This window comes from Siphateles boraxobius, unplaced genomic scaffold (assembly GCF_051911475.1).
Source record: "Siphateles boraxobius isolate OS27281-9 unplaced genomic scaffold, OSU_SipBor_1 92, whole genome shotgun sequence".
Lineage (NCBI taxonomy): Eukaryota > Metazoa > Chordata > Actinopteri > Cypriniformes > Leuciscidae > Siphateles > Siphateles boraxobius.
This window is the reverse complement of record NW_027509222.1, coordinates 33,811-52,500: the sequence shown is the minus strand read 5'-3', so window position 1 is coordinate 52,500 and position 18,690 is coordinate 33,811. Positions and strand designations below refer to the sequence as shown.

General features: G+C 45.0%; 1 protein-coding gene across 1 annotated transcript in view; it reads right to left on the bottom strand.

Annotated features, from left to right (window-relative positions):
• Window positions 1–18,690, bottom strand: part of tcf7 (transcription factor 7) — a 77,201-nt gene that overhangs the window by 32,584 nt on the left and 25,927 nt on the right. The window contains exons 3-4 of the mRNA XM_077224751.1: window positions 16,065–16,143; window positions 5,841–5,927 (exon numbers count right to left, since the gene is read on the bottom strand). Coding sequence (XP_077080866.1) covers window positions 5,841–5,927; window positions 16,065–16,143 — 166 coding nt within the window. The remainder of the gene's footprint in view (window positions 1–5,840; window positions 5,928–16,064; window positions 16,144–18,690) is intronic.

Here is an 18,690-nt window from a genome sequence, read left to right as displayed (position 1 = left end):
TCGGTTGACATCCGAATAAAAACATGTCCACAGCTTGGATTAATTACTCCATGTAAGGATATTAACATGATTTGTTAATCTAATTCGGGTTTTGGGTTACAAAGCGAAACCACAGGCGTCTTTGAGCGAGGAGACCATCATCAAACACACACGCGAGATCCATCAGAACCTGAGCTGACGGCACCCAAAACACCTATGGGTTACTGTGTGTGTGTGTGTGTGTGTGTGTGTGTGTGTGTGTGTGTGTGTGTGTGTGTGTGTGTGTGGCTGGCTGAGGATACACATTCACAAGAAAGTGTTTTACTGTGAAACTTGCAGAACGTACAGCTGCAGTCTTGTGGTTCATCACGTGTGTGTGTGTGTCTCTGCACAGATATTAACTATTTACCTCCGTTGGTTTCCATGTAACTTACCAAAAAAATCAACACTACAAAAACACTAAAGAGTCGTGCAAAAATAAAACCTCTATTGCAGAAAGAAATAGTTTAACCAGCATTTCAAGCAGTTTTCAGGCTGAAATCGAATGTGGGCCAAACTGACCCGCAATACAACAGTTGACCACTAGATCTGCTGATCTGCATATTAAAGCACATGTAGGCGGTGACGCATTCACAGCACTATTTCTCGTACCTTATTACAGGAACGTTCCGGGTTCATGAAACTCATGCTCTGTTGAAAGCATTTGTGGCATGATGATGATTTCTATAAGTATATCGTCCTTGGTGTGAAGCAAGCAGATTATCAGTACTTTAAAGGGATAGTTCACCCAAAAATGTAAATTCTGTCAGTAATTACTCTCCCTAATGTTGTTCAAGCCCGTAAGACCTTCGTTCATCTTCAGAACACGAATTAAGATATTTTTGATTAAATCTGAGAGTGAGTTGAGCTGTCTCACTCCTCTAAAGCCTTCTTTGTAGTTGAAACTTGCCGGCCCAGAAAGTTAGTAAAGACAATGTTTAAAATAGTCCAAGTGACTACAGTGGCTCAATCTTAAGTTTATCAAGCGATGAGAATATTTTTTGTGTGCAAACAAAACAACAATGAATTTATTTCAACTATTGATTTTCTTCTGTGTGGCCCTCGAGTGAGTTCACTAGTGTAACAGCACAGCTCTTCTGTGTTGTACGTCACACGCAGGCTCACTATTGACCAGCATCACACGCATCACACACATGACCAGCGTCGGCCAATAGTGAGCCTCCGTTCTGACCCACAAAACAGAAGCGTTGTACTATTTTAAACATTGTCTCTACTAACTTTTCTGGGCTGGCAGATATCAATTACCTAGCAGCCTATGGAGGAGTGATCCAGCTCTCAGATTTAATCAAAAATATCTTAATTTGTGTCCCGAAGATGAACGAAGGTCTTACGGGGTTGAACAACATGGGGGAGAGTAATTACTGACAGATTTTACATTTTTGGGTGAACTAACCATTTAACCCTCTGGAGCTCTTCACATGTCGGTCAAAAATGACAGAAATGTATTTTATTTATTTCAATGAAATTAATGTCCTATATTTTAGTTCGATAATGTTTTTTTAAAATATATTTTCAATGGATTTTATGGTACTAAATTTTATTTACGCTGTATTTATAATCCATTTATTCACTTTTTGAGCATAGACCTGAAATATAAATGTCCAACTTAAACTGTCGTAAATCTTAAATGCTTTAGAGCAACAGACTGAAGTTTGATCTCTTTTCAAAGATGACACTTGGCAGATTATTGCTGAAGTGAAAAAAGTTTAGAAAAGTGAACTAAAGTGAATTTTACATTTATTGTTAAGAAAAACAGGTTTTAGTCTAAAACTGAGAAAATCGAAGACAAGTTGTGTTCAAAATTTGAGCCTGATATCTCAGAAAACGAGCTGTCGGTCAGATTTTGTTTGGCCGCAGTACCGAACGCTTCCACTAGATGAAATTGGTCTCCCATTAATTTCTAATGTGCTCAATTTTGGCCGCGAGGAGCACAAATGTGACTATTTCTTACAGGACCATTGTTCTTAACCTGCTCGAATCATGTCCATGATTTTTTTGTGTGTGTGTTTGCTATGTGAACGGTCAAAAACGAGCGCATTGGATATTAATGGGAGACCAGTTTCATCTAGTAGAAGCGTTCGGTACTGCAGCTCAAACAAAATTTATAGAAAGGTAATTTTTTTGCTAAATAATCATCAGAAACATGATTATATATTTCTGCTCAGCAACATTGGACATCAAACACACGCCATACACTAATAACTTTTCATGACTGTCTACTTTGTGTGTATAACAGTTCTTTCTAATACCGTATGAGACAGGACTGTTAGACCGATCGTAAACTAATGAACACGGAGAATGAGAGCACTGTGAGCTCAGTTGTTCTCAGTGCCGTCAAAATAAAAGTCACAACAAAATGTGTGTCTTACGTCACTTCAGAGTTTCTACTGGCGGTGCGAATGCAACCAGGAAAACGTTCCTAAGGGAATCACTAGTTCTTGGGAGACCATCCTGGTGGCCAGTTCCTAGAACTATCCGATGCGAAAGCCCCTACTAGCATAGAGTTGGGCTGATAGTGAAGCTGCGACACACACAGGGCTGAAGCGTTGCGATTGATCGGTCAGTGACACAAACAGGGCTGAAGCGTCGCGATTGATCGGTCAGTGACACACACAGGGCTGAAGCGTCGCGATTGATCGGTCAGTGACACAAACAGGGCTGAAGCGTCGCGATTGATCGGTCAGTGACACACACAGGGCTGAAGCGTCGTGATTGATCGGTCAGTGACACACACAGGGCTGAAGCGTCGCGATTGATCGGTCAGTGACACACACAGGGCTGAAGCGTTGCGATTGATCGGTCAGTGACACAAACAGGGCTGAAGCGTCGCGATTGATCGGTCAGTGACACAAACAGGGCTGAAGCGTCGCGATTGATCGGTCAGTGACACACACAGGGCTGAAGCGTCGTGATTGATCGGTCAGTGACACACAGGGCTGAAGCGTCGTGATTGATCGGTCAGTGACACACACAGGGCTGAAGCGTCGTGATTGATCGGTCAGTGACACACACAGGGCTGAAGCGTCGTGATTGATCGGTCAGTGACACACACAGGGCTGAAGCGTCGCGATTGATCGGTCAGTGACACACAGGGCTGAAGCGTCGTGATTGATCGGTCAGTGACACACAGGGCTGAAGCGTCGCGATTGATCGGTCAGTGACACACAGGGCTGAAGCGTCGCGATTGATCGTCAGTGACACAGGGCTGAAGCGTCGCGATTGATCGGTCAGTGACACACACAGGGCTGAAGCGTCGTGATTGATCGGTCAGTGACACAAACAGGGCTGAAGCGTCGTGATTGATCGGTCAGTGACACACACAGGGCTGAAGCGTCGCGATTGATCGGTCAGTGACACACACAGGGCTGAAGCGTCGTGATTGATCGGTCAGTGACACACAGGGCTGAAGCGTCGTGATTGATCGGTCAGTGACACACACAGGGCTGAAGCGCCACGATTGATCGGTCAGTGACACACACAGGGCTGAAGCGTCGTGATTGATCGGTCAGTGACACACACAGGGCTGAAGCGTCGCGATTGATCGGTCAGAGTTACACACACAGGGCTGAAGCGTCGTGATTGATCGGTCAGTGACACACACAGGGCTGAAGCGTCGTGATTGATCGGTCAGTGACACACAGGGCTGAAGCGTCGTGATTGATCGGTCAGTGACACACAGGGCTGAAGCGTCGTAATTGATCGGTCAGTGACACACACAGGGCTGAAGCGTCGCGATTGATCGGCCAGAGTTACACACACAGGGCTGAAGCGTCGTGATTGATCGGTCAGTGACACACACAGGGCTGAAGCGTCGCGATTGATCGGTCAGAGTTACACACACAGGGCTGAAGCGTCGTGATTGATCGGTCAGTGACACACACAGGGCTGAAGCGTCGTGATTGATCGGTCAGTGACACACACAGGGCTGAAGCGTCGTGATTGATCGGTCAGTGACACACACAGGGCTGAAGCGTCGCGATTGATCGGTCAGAGTTACACACACAGGGCTGAAGCGTCGTGATTGATCGGTCAGTGACACACACAGGGCTGAAGCGTCGTGATTGATCGGTCAGTGACACACACAGGGCTGAAGCGTCGCGATTGATCGGTCAGTGACACACACAGGGCTGAAGCGTCGGGATCAATCGGTCAGTGACACACAGGGCTGAAGCGTCGCAATTGATCGATCAGTGACACACACAGGGCTGAAGCGTCACGATTGATCAATCAGTGACACACACAGGGCTGAAGCGTCGTGATTGATCGGTCAGAGTTACACACACAGGGCTGAAGCGTCGTGATTGATCGGTCAGTGACACACACAGGGCTGAAGCGTTAAGATTGATTGGTCAGTGACGCACAAAGGGCTGAAGCGTCGCGATTGATCGGTTAGTGATGCACATAAGGCTGAAGCGGCGTGATTGATCGGTCAGTGACGCACACAGGGCTGAAGCATCGCGATTGATCGGTCAGTGACACACAGGGCTGAAGCGTTAAGATTGATTGGTCAGTGACGCACAAAGGGCTGAAGCGTCGCGATTGATCGGTCAGTGACACACATAAGGCTGAAGCGGCGTGATTGATCGGTCAGTGACGCACACAGGACTGAAGCATCGCGATTGATCGGTCAGTGACACACACAGGGCTGAAGCGTCGTGATTGATCGGTCAGTGACACACACAGGGCTGAAGCGTCGTGATCAATCGGTCAGTGACACACACAGGGCTGAAGCGTCGCGATTGATCGGTCAGTGACACACACAGGGCTGAAGCGTTGTGATCAATCGGTCAGTGACACACAGGGCTGAAGCGTCGCAATTGATCGGTCAGTGACACACACAGGGCTGAAGCGTCACGATTGATCAATCAGTGACACACACAGGGCTGAAGCGTCGCGATTGATCAATCAGTGACACACACAGGGCTGAAGCGTCGCGATTGATCGGTCAGAGTTACACACACAGGGCTGAAGCGTCGTGATTGATCGGTCAGTGACACACACAGGGCTGAAGCGTCGCGATTGATCGGTCAGTGACACACACAGGGCTGAAGCGTTGAGATTGATCGGTCAGTGACGCACACAGGGCTGAAGCGTCGCGATTGATCGGTCAGTGACACACACAGGGCTGAAGCGTCGCGATTGATCGGTCATTGACGCACATAAGGCTGAAGCGGCGCGATTGATCGGTCAGTGACGCACACAGGGCTGAAGCGTCACGATCGATCGGTCAATGACACACAGGGCTGAAGCGTCACGATTGATCAATCAGTGACACACACAGGGCTGAAGCGTCGAGATTGATCGGTCAGTGACACACACAGGGCTGAAGCGTCGAGATTGATCGTCAGTGACACACACAGGGCTGAAGCGTCGCGATTGATCGGTCAGTGACACACACAGGGCTGGAGCGTCGAGATTGATCGTCAGTGACACACACAGGGCTGAAGCGTCGAGATTGATCGTCAGTGACACACAGGGCTGAAGCGTCGCGATTGATCGGTCAGTGACACACAGGGCTGAAGCGTCACGATTGATCGTCAGTGATACAGGGCTGAAGCGCCACGATTGATCGTCAGTGACACAGGGCTGAAGCATCGAGATTGATCGTCAGTGACACACACAGGGCTGAAGCGTCATGATTGATCGTCAGCGACACAGGGCTGAAGCGTCGCGATTGATCGTCAGCAACACAGGGCTGAAGCGTCGCGATTGATCAGTCGGTGACACACACAGGGCTGAAGCGTTGGATCGTCAGTGACACACACAGGGCTGAAGCGTCGGATCGGTGCACTGTACTGTACCTGGGGTATGGGGAGCTGCTCGGCAGGCTGGAGGAGAAGGACTGTCTGAAGCCGCAGGAGGGCAGAGGATAGACAGACTGATTTGTCCTGTGGGTCGGGGGACACAGTTAGAGGAACGCCTCCCAACACTGCGCTCCGGACTCAACCAATGCTGGGTGTTTTGGGCACGACTATTTGGTTGTCTGAAAAATGACTGACGGAGGCACTCTGCATTTTTGCGAATGCACTACGACTACACAAACCGTTTCACCACTTATATCACTCTGCATTTCTCACAGAAAGCGTCAATGGTGGAGAAGCAAACCCACTATGATTTTACTAATACCACTATTATCGTGTCAAAGAGTTTTTTGTAGTTGAGAATGTAGTTGTTTAGACCTCAAACATGCAATTTGCAGTGCATCCGGAACGTTTTCACAGCGCTTCACTTTTTCCACATTTTGTTTTGTTACAGCCTTATTCCAAAATGGATTAAATTAATTATTTTCCTCAGAATTCTACAAACAATACCCCATAATGACAATATGAAAAATTTGTTTGAAATATTTGCAGATTTAATAATAATTAAAGCTGCAAGCAGCATTTATCGGGGTTCAAGCATATAAGGCCTTTAAGCACATATGCATAAAAAGACATTAATTTTATTTGGCAAGCATTGATTCATTGACATCATAGAGGGAAAGACCATTTACAGCCAATACAGGCAATTTACCATAGGAAATACCTGGTTTTTAAGCTTTTTAACAGTTATAGTGCCACCTATAGTCGATCTCCATAAAATTTTGCATGCTTGTTTGTGAAGTTTTTGTTTAGGATTTATAGGCTTTCGACTGCATTTTGCCACGTCCATTTTCGATAATTATTGTTCTAGAGAGTCCAGAGAATTGTCCTAGACTGGTTTGATTTCGATCGGGCAAAAAACCTAGGACTAGTTCGCAAAAGTAGTTTAACATAATTGCGAATATTTAATGAACAATACAATTGACAGCAATGGTCCTTGAGGCAAAGTTGTTCAGTATGAGGAGATCTATCATCAATAGGATATGCATATTGTGTGGATGTGTGCAACACCACGTGATTACAGAGCTGTAAAACTCGTTAGCGCCAACTAGTGGCCGATTTCTTTCAAAATTCTTATAGACCTCAAGGGCCATGAGTCGAACCTACCCATCGAGTTTCGCTTCGATAGGGTTAGGATAGTTGTTCGTAACCTGATGGCGGCCATGATTTTTGAGATACGCCAATATCCTCATAGACATACATGGCACCTTGGACCAAGACACTGCATACCAATTTTCAAGTCAATCGGACTAACAGTCAGGCGATATTTTTACTGTGGCCTCAGAATGAACTCATACACATGTGTCCCGAGTTTGGTGAAGATATCTCATTTACTTTTTGAGTTATAGCCACTTTAGTCCGCCCACAAAGTTCATTTTGCGCCACCAGCAATGTTGCTGTAGCGCCACCTATTGGCCAATCGGGGTCAAAGTTCTCCCCAAATAGAGGACTAGCATATGACCAAGTTTCAAGTCTCTAGGCCTTACGGTTTGGGCTTCACGATAAGTTTTACAGCATAATAAAAATAATAAAAATTCTTACAATTACGATAGGGTTTCAGCACTTCGTGCTTGAACCCCTAATAAAAAACGAAAAGAATCACATGTACTTGAGTATTCACAGCCTTTGCCATGACACTCAAAATTGAGCTCCCGTTTCCACTGGTCATCCTCGAGATGTTTCTATAGGTTGATTGGACTCCACCTGTGGTAAATTCAGTTGATTGGACATGATTTGGAAAGGCACACACCTGTCTATATAAGGTTCCACAGTTAACAGTGCATTTCAGAGCACAAACAAGCCATGAAGTCCAAGGAGTCGTCTGTAGAGCTCCGAGACAGGATTGTATAAAGGCACAGAGAAACGCTGGAGCTCTGTCAGAGTGTCCATCAGGTTCTTGGTCTCATCCCAGACGGAGGTCCTTCTGAGCTCCAGGACGAGTCCTGCTGGCTCCACACTTCTTCCCTTTACGGATGATGGAGGCCACTGTGCTCATTGGGACCTTCAATGCTGTGTGTCTGTACCCTTCCCCAGATCTGTGCCTCCATACAACCCTGTCTCGGAGGTCTACAGACAATTCCTTGGACTTCATGGCTTGGTTTGTGCCCTGAAATGCATTGTAAACTGTGAGACCTTATATAGACAGTTTACAGAGGTGAGATTTGAACAGGGAACACTTCACTACTCGTTACATCATAAGAAGGATGGCGTCTACGCTAATATTAGTTTATCTCTGTTTACCCCGAAGTTTACCGCAGTCCGCCGGATCCAGGCCGTATCCGGATCTGATGAAGGACCTACGCCTGGACACACACACACACACACTAGGCGCGTTTCCATTACAGATTTGCGCAAAACTTTTGCGTTTTTTCTAAATGTCGAAGAAAAAAACATTGCGAAATGACGGCGTTTCCATTAACCGATGTTATTCGACTAAAACGTAATTTTTTCTTCGCGTGATAAGTCATTCCAACAATCACGGCGATGGATGTTTGTAGGTTTCCGTATATCTCAGCCACCGCACTAGACATTATATTTAATGGAAGGAGACATGGGTGTTTATCCAGCATTAATGGCAAGGAAAGAGCATTAAGCCCAATTTATACTTCTGCGTCGAACTTGCGCCGTAGCTACGCCGTAGGCTGTGCGTAGCGCGCGTACCCTTCGGCGTACCTTGACGTGCACCTCTCTAAAAATGTAACAACGCGTCAATTCTACGCGGACGCAAGCGCTGTGATTGGTCTGCTCAAACCGCTTCCTCGGGTTTCACATGCTCCCTCTGTGTGCGTCAACGCGGACAACGACGCAGAAGTATAAATTAAAACCAAAGCGTAGGCTACGGCATAGAGGCTCCGGCGTAGGTCCGACGCAGAAGTATAAATCAGCCTTTATACTGAGAGCGGCTCATATGAGGAGTTTCTGGGTGTTTCTCCCTCATTTCTGCTTCAAGATCTTGATTGTGGGATTTCTTAGTGGTTTAGAGTCCAGTATTCCCGTAATTCTTTTGTCTTTTATGAGTTTAATAAAGAACTCCGTCTCGTCTTCTGTCCAAACACACCGTCAGGTGACTGTAAATGCGCAAAAACTGTAAACATTGCAGTTTTGCGAAATATTCCTTTTTCGAATTCCCTGAAAAACCACCTCACGCGAGTGTAAAAACTTTTTTTGGGATAAATGGGAGTTTTTGCGAAATTGACGTGTTTCCATTGGGCGTATTTTCAATTCGCAATTTCAATTTGTGCTATTTAAGGGTAATGGAAACGCAGCTACACACACTCCAGATCTGATGAAGGACCGGCGCCTGGACACACTAACACACACACACTCCAGATCTGATGAAGGACCTGCGCCTGGACACACTAACACACACACACACATACACACTCCAGATCTGATGAAGGACCTGCGCCTGGACACACTAACACACACACACACATACACACTCCAGATCTGATGAAGGACCGGCGCCTGGACACACTAACACACACACACACACACACTCCAGATCTGATGAAGGACCGGCGCCTGGACACACTAACACACACACACACATACACACTCCAGATCTGATGAAGGACCTGCGCCTGGACACACTAACACACACACACACATACACACTCCAGATCTGATGAAGGACCTGCGCCTGGACACACTAACACACACACACACACATACACACTCCAGATCTGATGAAGGACCGGCGCCTGAACACACTAACACACACACACACATACACACTCCAGATCTGATGAAGGACCTGCGCCTGGACACACTAACACACACACACATACACACTCCAGATCTGATGAAGGACCGGCGCCTGGACACACTAACACACACACACATACACACTCCAGATCTGATGAAGGACCGGCGCCTGGACACACTAACACACACACACACATACACACTCCAGATCTGATGAAGGACCTGCGCCTGGACACACTAACACACACACACACATACACACTCCAGATCTGATGAAGGACCTGCGCCTGGACACACTAACACACACACACACATACACACTCCAGATCTGATGAAGGACCTGCGCCTGGACACACTAACACACACACACACATACACACTCCAGATCTGATGAAGGACCGGCGCCTGGACACACTAACACACACACACATACACACTCCAGATCTGATGAAGGACCTGCGCCTGGACACACTAACACACACACACATACACACTCCAGATCTGATGAAGGACCTGCGCCTGGACACACTAACACACACACACACTCCAGATCTGATGAAGGACCTGCGCCTGGACACACTAACACACACACACACATACACACTCCAGATCTGATGAAGGACCTGCGCCTGGACACACTAACACACACACACACATACACACTCCAGATCTGATGAAGGACCTGCGCCTGGACACACTAACACACACACACACACATACACACTCCAGATCTGATGAAGGACCTGTGCCTGGACACACTAACACACACACACACACATACACACTCCAGATCTGATGAAGGACCTGCGCCTGGACACACTAACACACACACACACATACACACACACACACACACACACACACTCCAGATCTGATGAAGGACCTGCGCCCGGACACACTAACACACACATGCATACACACTCCAGATCTGATGAAGGACCTGCGCCTGGACACACTAACACACACACACACATACACACACACACACACACACACACACACACACACACACACTCCAGATCTGATGAAGGACCTGCGCCCGGACACACTAACACACACACACATACACACTCCAGATCTGATGAAGGACCTGCGCCTGGACACACTAACACACACACACACATACACACTCCAGATCTGATGAAGGACCTGCGCCTGGACACACTAACACACACACACACATACACACTCCAGATCTGATGAAGGACCTGCGCCTGGACACACTAACACACACACACAAATACACACTCCAGATCTGATGAAGGACCTGCGCCTGGACACACTAACACACACACACACATACACACTCCAGATCTGATGAAGGACCTGCGCCTGGACACACTAACACACACACACATACACACTCCAGATCTGATGAAGGACCTGCGCCTGGACACACTAACACACACACACACATACACACTCCAGATCTGATGAAGGACCTGCGCCTGGACACACTAACACACACACACAAATACACACTCCAGATCTGATGAAGGACCTGCGCCTGGACACACTAACACACACACACACACACATACACACTCCAGATCTGATGAAAGACCTGCGCCTGGACACACTAACACACACACACACTCCAGATCTGATGAAGGACCTGCGCCTGGACACACTAACACACACACACACATACACACTCCAGATCTGATGAAGGACCTGCGCCTGGACACACTAACACACACACACACATACACACTCCAGATCTGATGAAGGACCTGCGCCTGGACACACTAACACACACACACACACATACACACTCCAGATCTGATGAAGGACCTGTGCCTGGACACACTAACACACACACACACACATACACACTCCAGATCTGATGAAGGACCTGCGCCTGGACACACTAACACACACACACACATACACACACACACACACACACACACACTCCAGATCTGATGAAGGACCTGCGCCCGGACACACTAACACACACATGCATACACACTCCAGATCTGATGAAGGACCTGCGCCTGGACACACTAACACACACACACACATACACACACACACACACACACACACACACACACACACACACTCCAGATCTGATGAAGGACCTGCGCCCGGACACACTAACACACACACACATACACACTCCAGATCTGATGAAGGACCTGCGCCTGGACACACTAACACACACACACACATACACACTCCAGATCTGATGAAGGACCTGCGCCTGGACACACTAACACACACACACACATACACACTCCAGATCTGATGAAGGACCTGCGCCTGGACACACTAACACACACACACAAATACACACTCCAGATCTGATGAAGGACCTGCGCCTGGACACACTAACACACACACACACATACACACTCCAGATCTGATGAAGGACCTGCGCCTGGACACACTAACACACACACACATACACACTCCAGATCTGATGAAGGACCTGCGCCTGGACACACTAACACACACACACACATACACACTCCAGATCTGATGAAGGACCTGCGCCTGGACACACTAACACACACACACATACACACTCCAGATCTGATGAAGGACCTGCGCCTGGACACACTAACACACACACACACATACACACTCCAGATCTGATGAAGGACCTGCGCCTGGACACACTAACACACACACACAAATACACACTCCAGATCTGATGAAGGACCTGCGCCTGGACACACTAACACACACACACACACTCCAGATCTGATGAAAGACCTGCGCCTGGACACACTAACACACACACACACATACACACTCCAGATCTGATGAAGGACCTGCGCCTGGACACACTAACACACACACACACATACACACTCCAGATCTGATGAAGGACCTGCGCCTGGACACACTAACACACACACACACATACACACTCCAGATCTGATGAAGGACCTGCGCCTGGACACACTAACACACACACACACATACACACTCCAGATCTGATGAAGGACCTGCGCCTGGACACACTAACACACACACACACATACACACTCCAGATCTGATGAAGGACCGGCGCCTGAACACACTAACACACACACACACATACACACTCCAGATCTGATGAAGGACCTGCGCCTGGACACACTAACACACACACACATACACACTCCAGATCTGATGAAGGACCTGCGCCTGGACACACTAACACACACACACATACACACTCCAGATCTGATGAAGGACCTGCGCCTGGACACACTAACACACACACACACATACACACTCCAGATCTGATGAAGGACCTGCGCCTGGACACACTAACACACACACACACATACACACTCCAGATCTGATGAAGGACCTGCGCCTGGACACACTAACACACACACACACATACACACTCCAGATCTGATGAAGGACCTGCGCCTGGACACACTAACACACACACACACATACACACTCCAGATCTGATGAAGGACCTGCGCCTGGACACACTAACACACACACACACATACACACTCCAGATCTGATGAAGGACCTGCGCCTGGACACACTAACACACACACACACATACACACTCCAGATCTGATGAAGGACCTGCGCCTGGACACACTAACACACACACACATACACACTCCAGATCTGATGAAGGACCTGCGCCTGGACACACTAACACACACACACACATACACACTCCAGATCTGATGAAGGACCTGCGCCTGGACACACTAACACACACACACAAATACACACTCCAGATCTGATGAAGGACCTGCGCCTGGACACACTAACACACACACACACATACACACTCCAGATCTGATGAAAGACCTGCGCCTGGACACACTAACACACACACACACATACACACTCCAGATCTGATGAAGGACCTGCGCCTGGACACACTAACACACACACACACACACATACACACTCCAGATCTGATGAAGGACCTGCGCCTGGACACACTAACACACACACACACATACACACTCCAGATCTGATGAAGGACCTGCGCCTGGACACACTAACACACACACACACATACACACTCCAGATCTGATGAAGGACCTGCGCCTGGACACACTAACACACACACACACATACACACTCCAGATCTGATGAAGGACCGGCGCCTGAACACACTAACACACACACACACATACACACTCCAGATCTGATGAAGGACCTGCGCCTGGACACACTAACACACACACACATACACACTCCAGATCTGATGAAGGACCTGCGCCTGGACACACTAACACACACACACATACACACTCCAGATCTGATGAAGGACCTGCGCCTGGACACACTAACACACACACACACATACACACTCCAGATCTGATGAAGGACCTGCGCCTGGACACACTAACACACACACACACATACACACTCCAGATCTGATGAAGGACCTGCGCCTGGACACACTAACACACACACACACATACACACTCCAGATCTGATGAAGGACCTGCGCCTGGACACACTAACACACACACACACATACACACTCCAGATCTGATGAAGGACCTGCGCCTGGACACACTAACACACACACACACATACACACTCCAGATCTGATGAAGGACCTGCGCCTGGACACACTAACACACACACACATACACACTAACACACACTAACACACACACACACATACACACTCCAGATCTGATGAAGGAACTGCACCTGGACACACTAACACACACACACATACACACTCCAGATCTGATGAAGGAACTGCACCTGGACACACTAACACACACACACACATACACACTCCAGATCTGATGAAGGACCTGCGCCTGGACACACTAACACACACACACATACACACTCCAGATCTGATGAAGGAACTGCACCTGGACACACTAACACACACACACATACACACTCCAGATCTGATGAAGGAACTGCACCTGGACACACTAACACACACACACATACACACTCCAGATCTGATGAAGGAACTGCACCTGGACACACTAACACACACACACATACACACTCCAGATCTGATGAAGGAACTGCACCTGGACACACTAACACACACACACATACACACTCCAGATCTGATGAAGGACCTGCGCCTGGACACACTAACACACACACACACATACACACACACACACACACACACACACACACACACACACACACACACACACTCCAGATCTGATGAAGGACCTGCGCCTGGCGACGACGCAGTCCTGAAGTGTCACTAGTCTCCACTGTCTCACATTTGTAAAAAACTACACGCAAATATATATTCAAACGCGCATAAGTGTAGACTAGACGCGTAATACACATGTGCACTAGAGATGCGCGGATGAGCTCCAACGTCACCCGAATATGCAGACATAAACAGATCATACGCCCGCACCAATAATGCTCTCTGATTTAAAGATCCACACCCGATGGTCAAATAACAATTATTCTTATGTGTTGTTAGGCGTGATGATAAATGGATGATCAACAGCGGACTCGGCGACGGTTGATGCGCGCATCTCTAATGCTAACATAATACACTGATGAACGAGTGCTGGTTTTAAATGAACATTTATTTAAATCAAAAAAAATTTTGACAGAATTTCGTTTTCTTAATGGCACAAACAGGCTTTACTCCCTTGAAACTTAAACTGGAATGTTTCTATCACTGCGACACACACACAGACACACACACACACACACACACAGACAGAGCACTTGATTCATCCTTGTTAACCACTTCGCTAAAACGCTCCCACACAATACTTTTCTTTCTTTCCTTCCTTTTGTTTTATTTTCAATTCTTTTTTACTTCACTCTCGGACTTGCTCCATTTCTGCTTAAAAAGGTCTGTCGGAAAAAATTTACATTTTAGACATGCTCATTTTTTACAGAATGTAGTTAATATTCTCGTTAATTTATCATATCCACACGCGACCCACCCGAAATTAATCAGAATGTTATTTTTATTACTTGACCCGTCGGACACGGGAGGCACCTGAGCTCAATTTTGAGTGTCATGGCAAAAGCTGTGAATACTTATGTACTTATGTATGATTCTTTTAGGTTTTTTTTATTTTCAATAAATTTGCAAAGATTTCAAAGAAACTTTTTTCACATTGTCAGAATGGGGTATTTTTTGTAGAATTTTGAAGAAAATAATGAATTTAATCCATTTTGGAATAAGGCAAAAAGTGGAAAAAGTGAAGCGCTGTGAATACTTTCCGGATGCACTGCATAGTCTTCAGTTAAAAGAGGGAATTATTAAATATGTAATCATTTTTTTAATGGGAAAGTTGAAAAATATAGAAACGTTGTTTTCTCTTCCCTTTTAAAAGTTGACGAGTCAGTTAATTGTTCTATTGTAACTATGCCGGATTATCTTGTCAGTCAGTGTTGTTCTGACCCTCTGCTTTACACTAAAGGCCACACACACTGATGGAGTTTATCTTCACATCTCTACATTAGCGGGTCTGAAATGACATGTTTGGACACACAGAGGCGCGTCACTCTTACCAGTTCATGGAGGGAGGGATCTGGCCTTGAGGCAGCGAGTAGAAACCGGAGATCTCCTGCGACTGATGCCGGTGAACACCTGTCAGACAGAGAGAGGAGGACGGTTATCATCAGGAACCGGCCGTTACGCCTCGTCTCAGGGGTCAAACGCCTCCTCCGAGAGAAAGAGGCGGAGCATCAGCTGTACACGAAAAAACCAGCGTTTAAATGCGTGTGAAGCGTCAAACTGAGAATTCACCCAGAAAACCGAGGAAAATCACATATTCAAGATTCAGCCTCCACCATTATTCTGAATATTTTTTAAACAAAATTGTTAAAAAATAAAAATGATAAATGATAGTAATAATAAGTAGAATGTACATTTCCTGAAAAAATTTAATAATAATAATAATAATAAATGCATTTTTTTAATCATAAATTTGATTGATTGATAATAAATCCATAAATCCTGAAAAATGTAAATATTTTTATAAGAAAAAAATATGATTAAAAAATTACTGTGTATTTTTTGCTTTACAAATATTTTACATTTTTCAGGATTTATGATTTAAAACAAATGTATGATATAAAAAAAGGTGTAAATGGTGAATCAGATTTGTTGCTCTTGTGGGGCCTTATGAAATCAGTTGGATTTCTTCTTTCAATTATATATTTGTTCTGTTTTAATGGTTACATTTCGTAATCAAAAAGCATGTCTAATCAATAAAAATCATGAAACTTATACAATTTAACAATTTATTCAAATTAACAAATATTACACTTGTAGGGCTTTATGAAATCAGTTTTATTTTTTCCTATATTCCATTTTTCCCAAATTCTGTTTTTTTACTAGATTTTTTCAGGATTCTGTTTTAAGTTTGTTTTTATAAACATTGACAATTTAATAAATATATATATATATATATATTCACAGACATTTTAATTTTTTTTTTTTAAAAGTGCTGTCTGTTTAAATCTTTCTGGATTTATGCTTCAACAAAAAAAATGTATGATCAAAACTAGTGGTAATCAAGTAAAAATATCAAAACAATTTGATTAATCTTTTCAAATGTAATCAAATAAAAACTGAATGCGTTATTTTTTGGGCAAACAAAGTGCTGCACAACAGATGTTTAATGTTTGAATTAAAACATGGATGAAAAGTGTGTTATATTCCTTAACTCTTTCTCCGCCAGTGATTTGGATCATTTTCACAAAACTTTCATGGTTCACAGAATATTTTGTTGTATGAATATCTGAACATGCAATATCTCAAAAGAAAGAAAAGAGCCTCTGCTTTTAAACAAACAAAAAACACTATTCTAGCTTCAAAGTTTCATAAAAACAAGTAACATTTTGATCAAAAAGCTAAAAAACAAAAAAAATCGCATTTTTGTCAAAGACTACGTCTAGATAAGATTCAGAACGATGATCAAAATATATTTATATTACCTATAAATAAAGTTATTTATAGTTAGCGCTGATGTTATTTCCATATTTCACTTTAGACGTTCTACGGTTTCATCTCTAAACTAGCTTTAATCACTGTTGTTCAATAAAACCAAGCGATCACTCTCTAGATACTTTATTTGTACCGATTATTATTGCCTTATTGTTATTATAAATGCATTGTAAGTAACACACACATACACACACACACACACACACAAATCCAACAATCGTTAGTGTCAGCCCTAGACTAGTTAAAACATTTTAAAATGCTCCTGCATTGTTTTGCTTTTTGTGATACATTGAAGATTTTTTAAAAAGTGTTAAATTTTAGTGTTAAAATTTCGTAAAAACACAATATTGGGTACAGTCTCGTCTCGTGAGCTAAATGTATCGTCACACTCCTAATAAAACGAAATTTCCCAACAACAAAATTGTAAAGAGCTTCAGGAACAGCACTGATATCTCCGGACTTCAGGAACAATGATCTTTTATATCTTCAGGCACTTACAGTTATGAGTATTTTAAGCATGTTTCTCAAAAAGCGCCTTATTAGAAATGGAAATCAGACCCAGATGAGTCACTAGTCGTCACACAGTATACGAGTAAAGTTAACGTTCATACTGAGATCTGATACTTTTAGTGCAGAAATACTAGAGAAAACACACAGTTCAGATTCTTCGCGTTTCTGACGCGAAAACGTGTAGATTTACAGTTTGATACGGTGGCGTGCACATAAAACCATCTTGGTGACATTTCCTGAATTTATAATTGTAAAAAGTGCATTAGACTAAACTGGGAAGGGTCATAGCACTTGCATACTGTTAGTTTCACAGCTTCTATTGTTCTCATTTGTAAGTTGCTTTGGATAAAAGCGTCTGCTAAATGAATAAATGTAATGTAAAGAACACAACAAAGCGGCGTCAGTGTGTTTCCTCCAGGAAGGGATTTGTCAGCGCGTTACGAGCGGCTGTGTTTGCTGAAGAATGCGACTCGATCACTATAATTTGCATTTGCTCTGGGCCTGATTGTGAAGCAAACCCTCAATAAATCTGCAGCGCTGGAATGTGTGTGTGTTCCTGAGACAACAGAAGAAACCGGAGGATCAGTCGAGCCCTGAAGACAGAATTCACCCAGAACTGGTTTATTAATGCATGTTATAGATAAAATCAGTGTCAATGATTCATCCACGTCACTC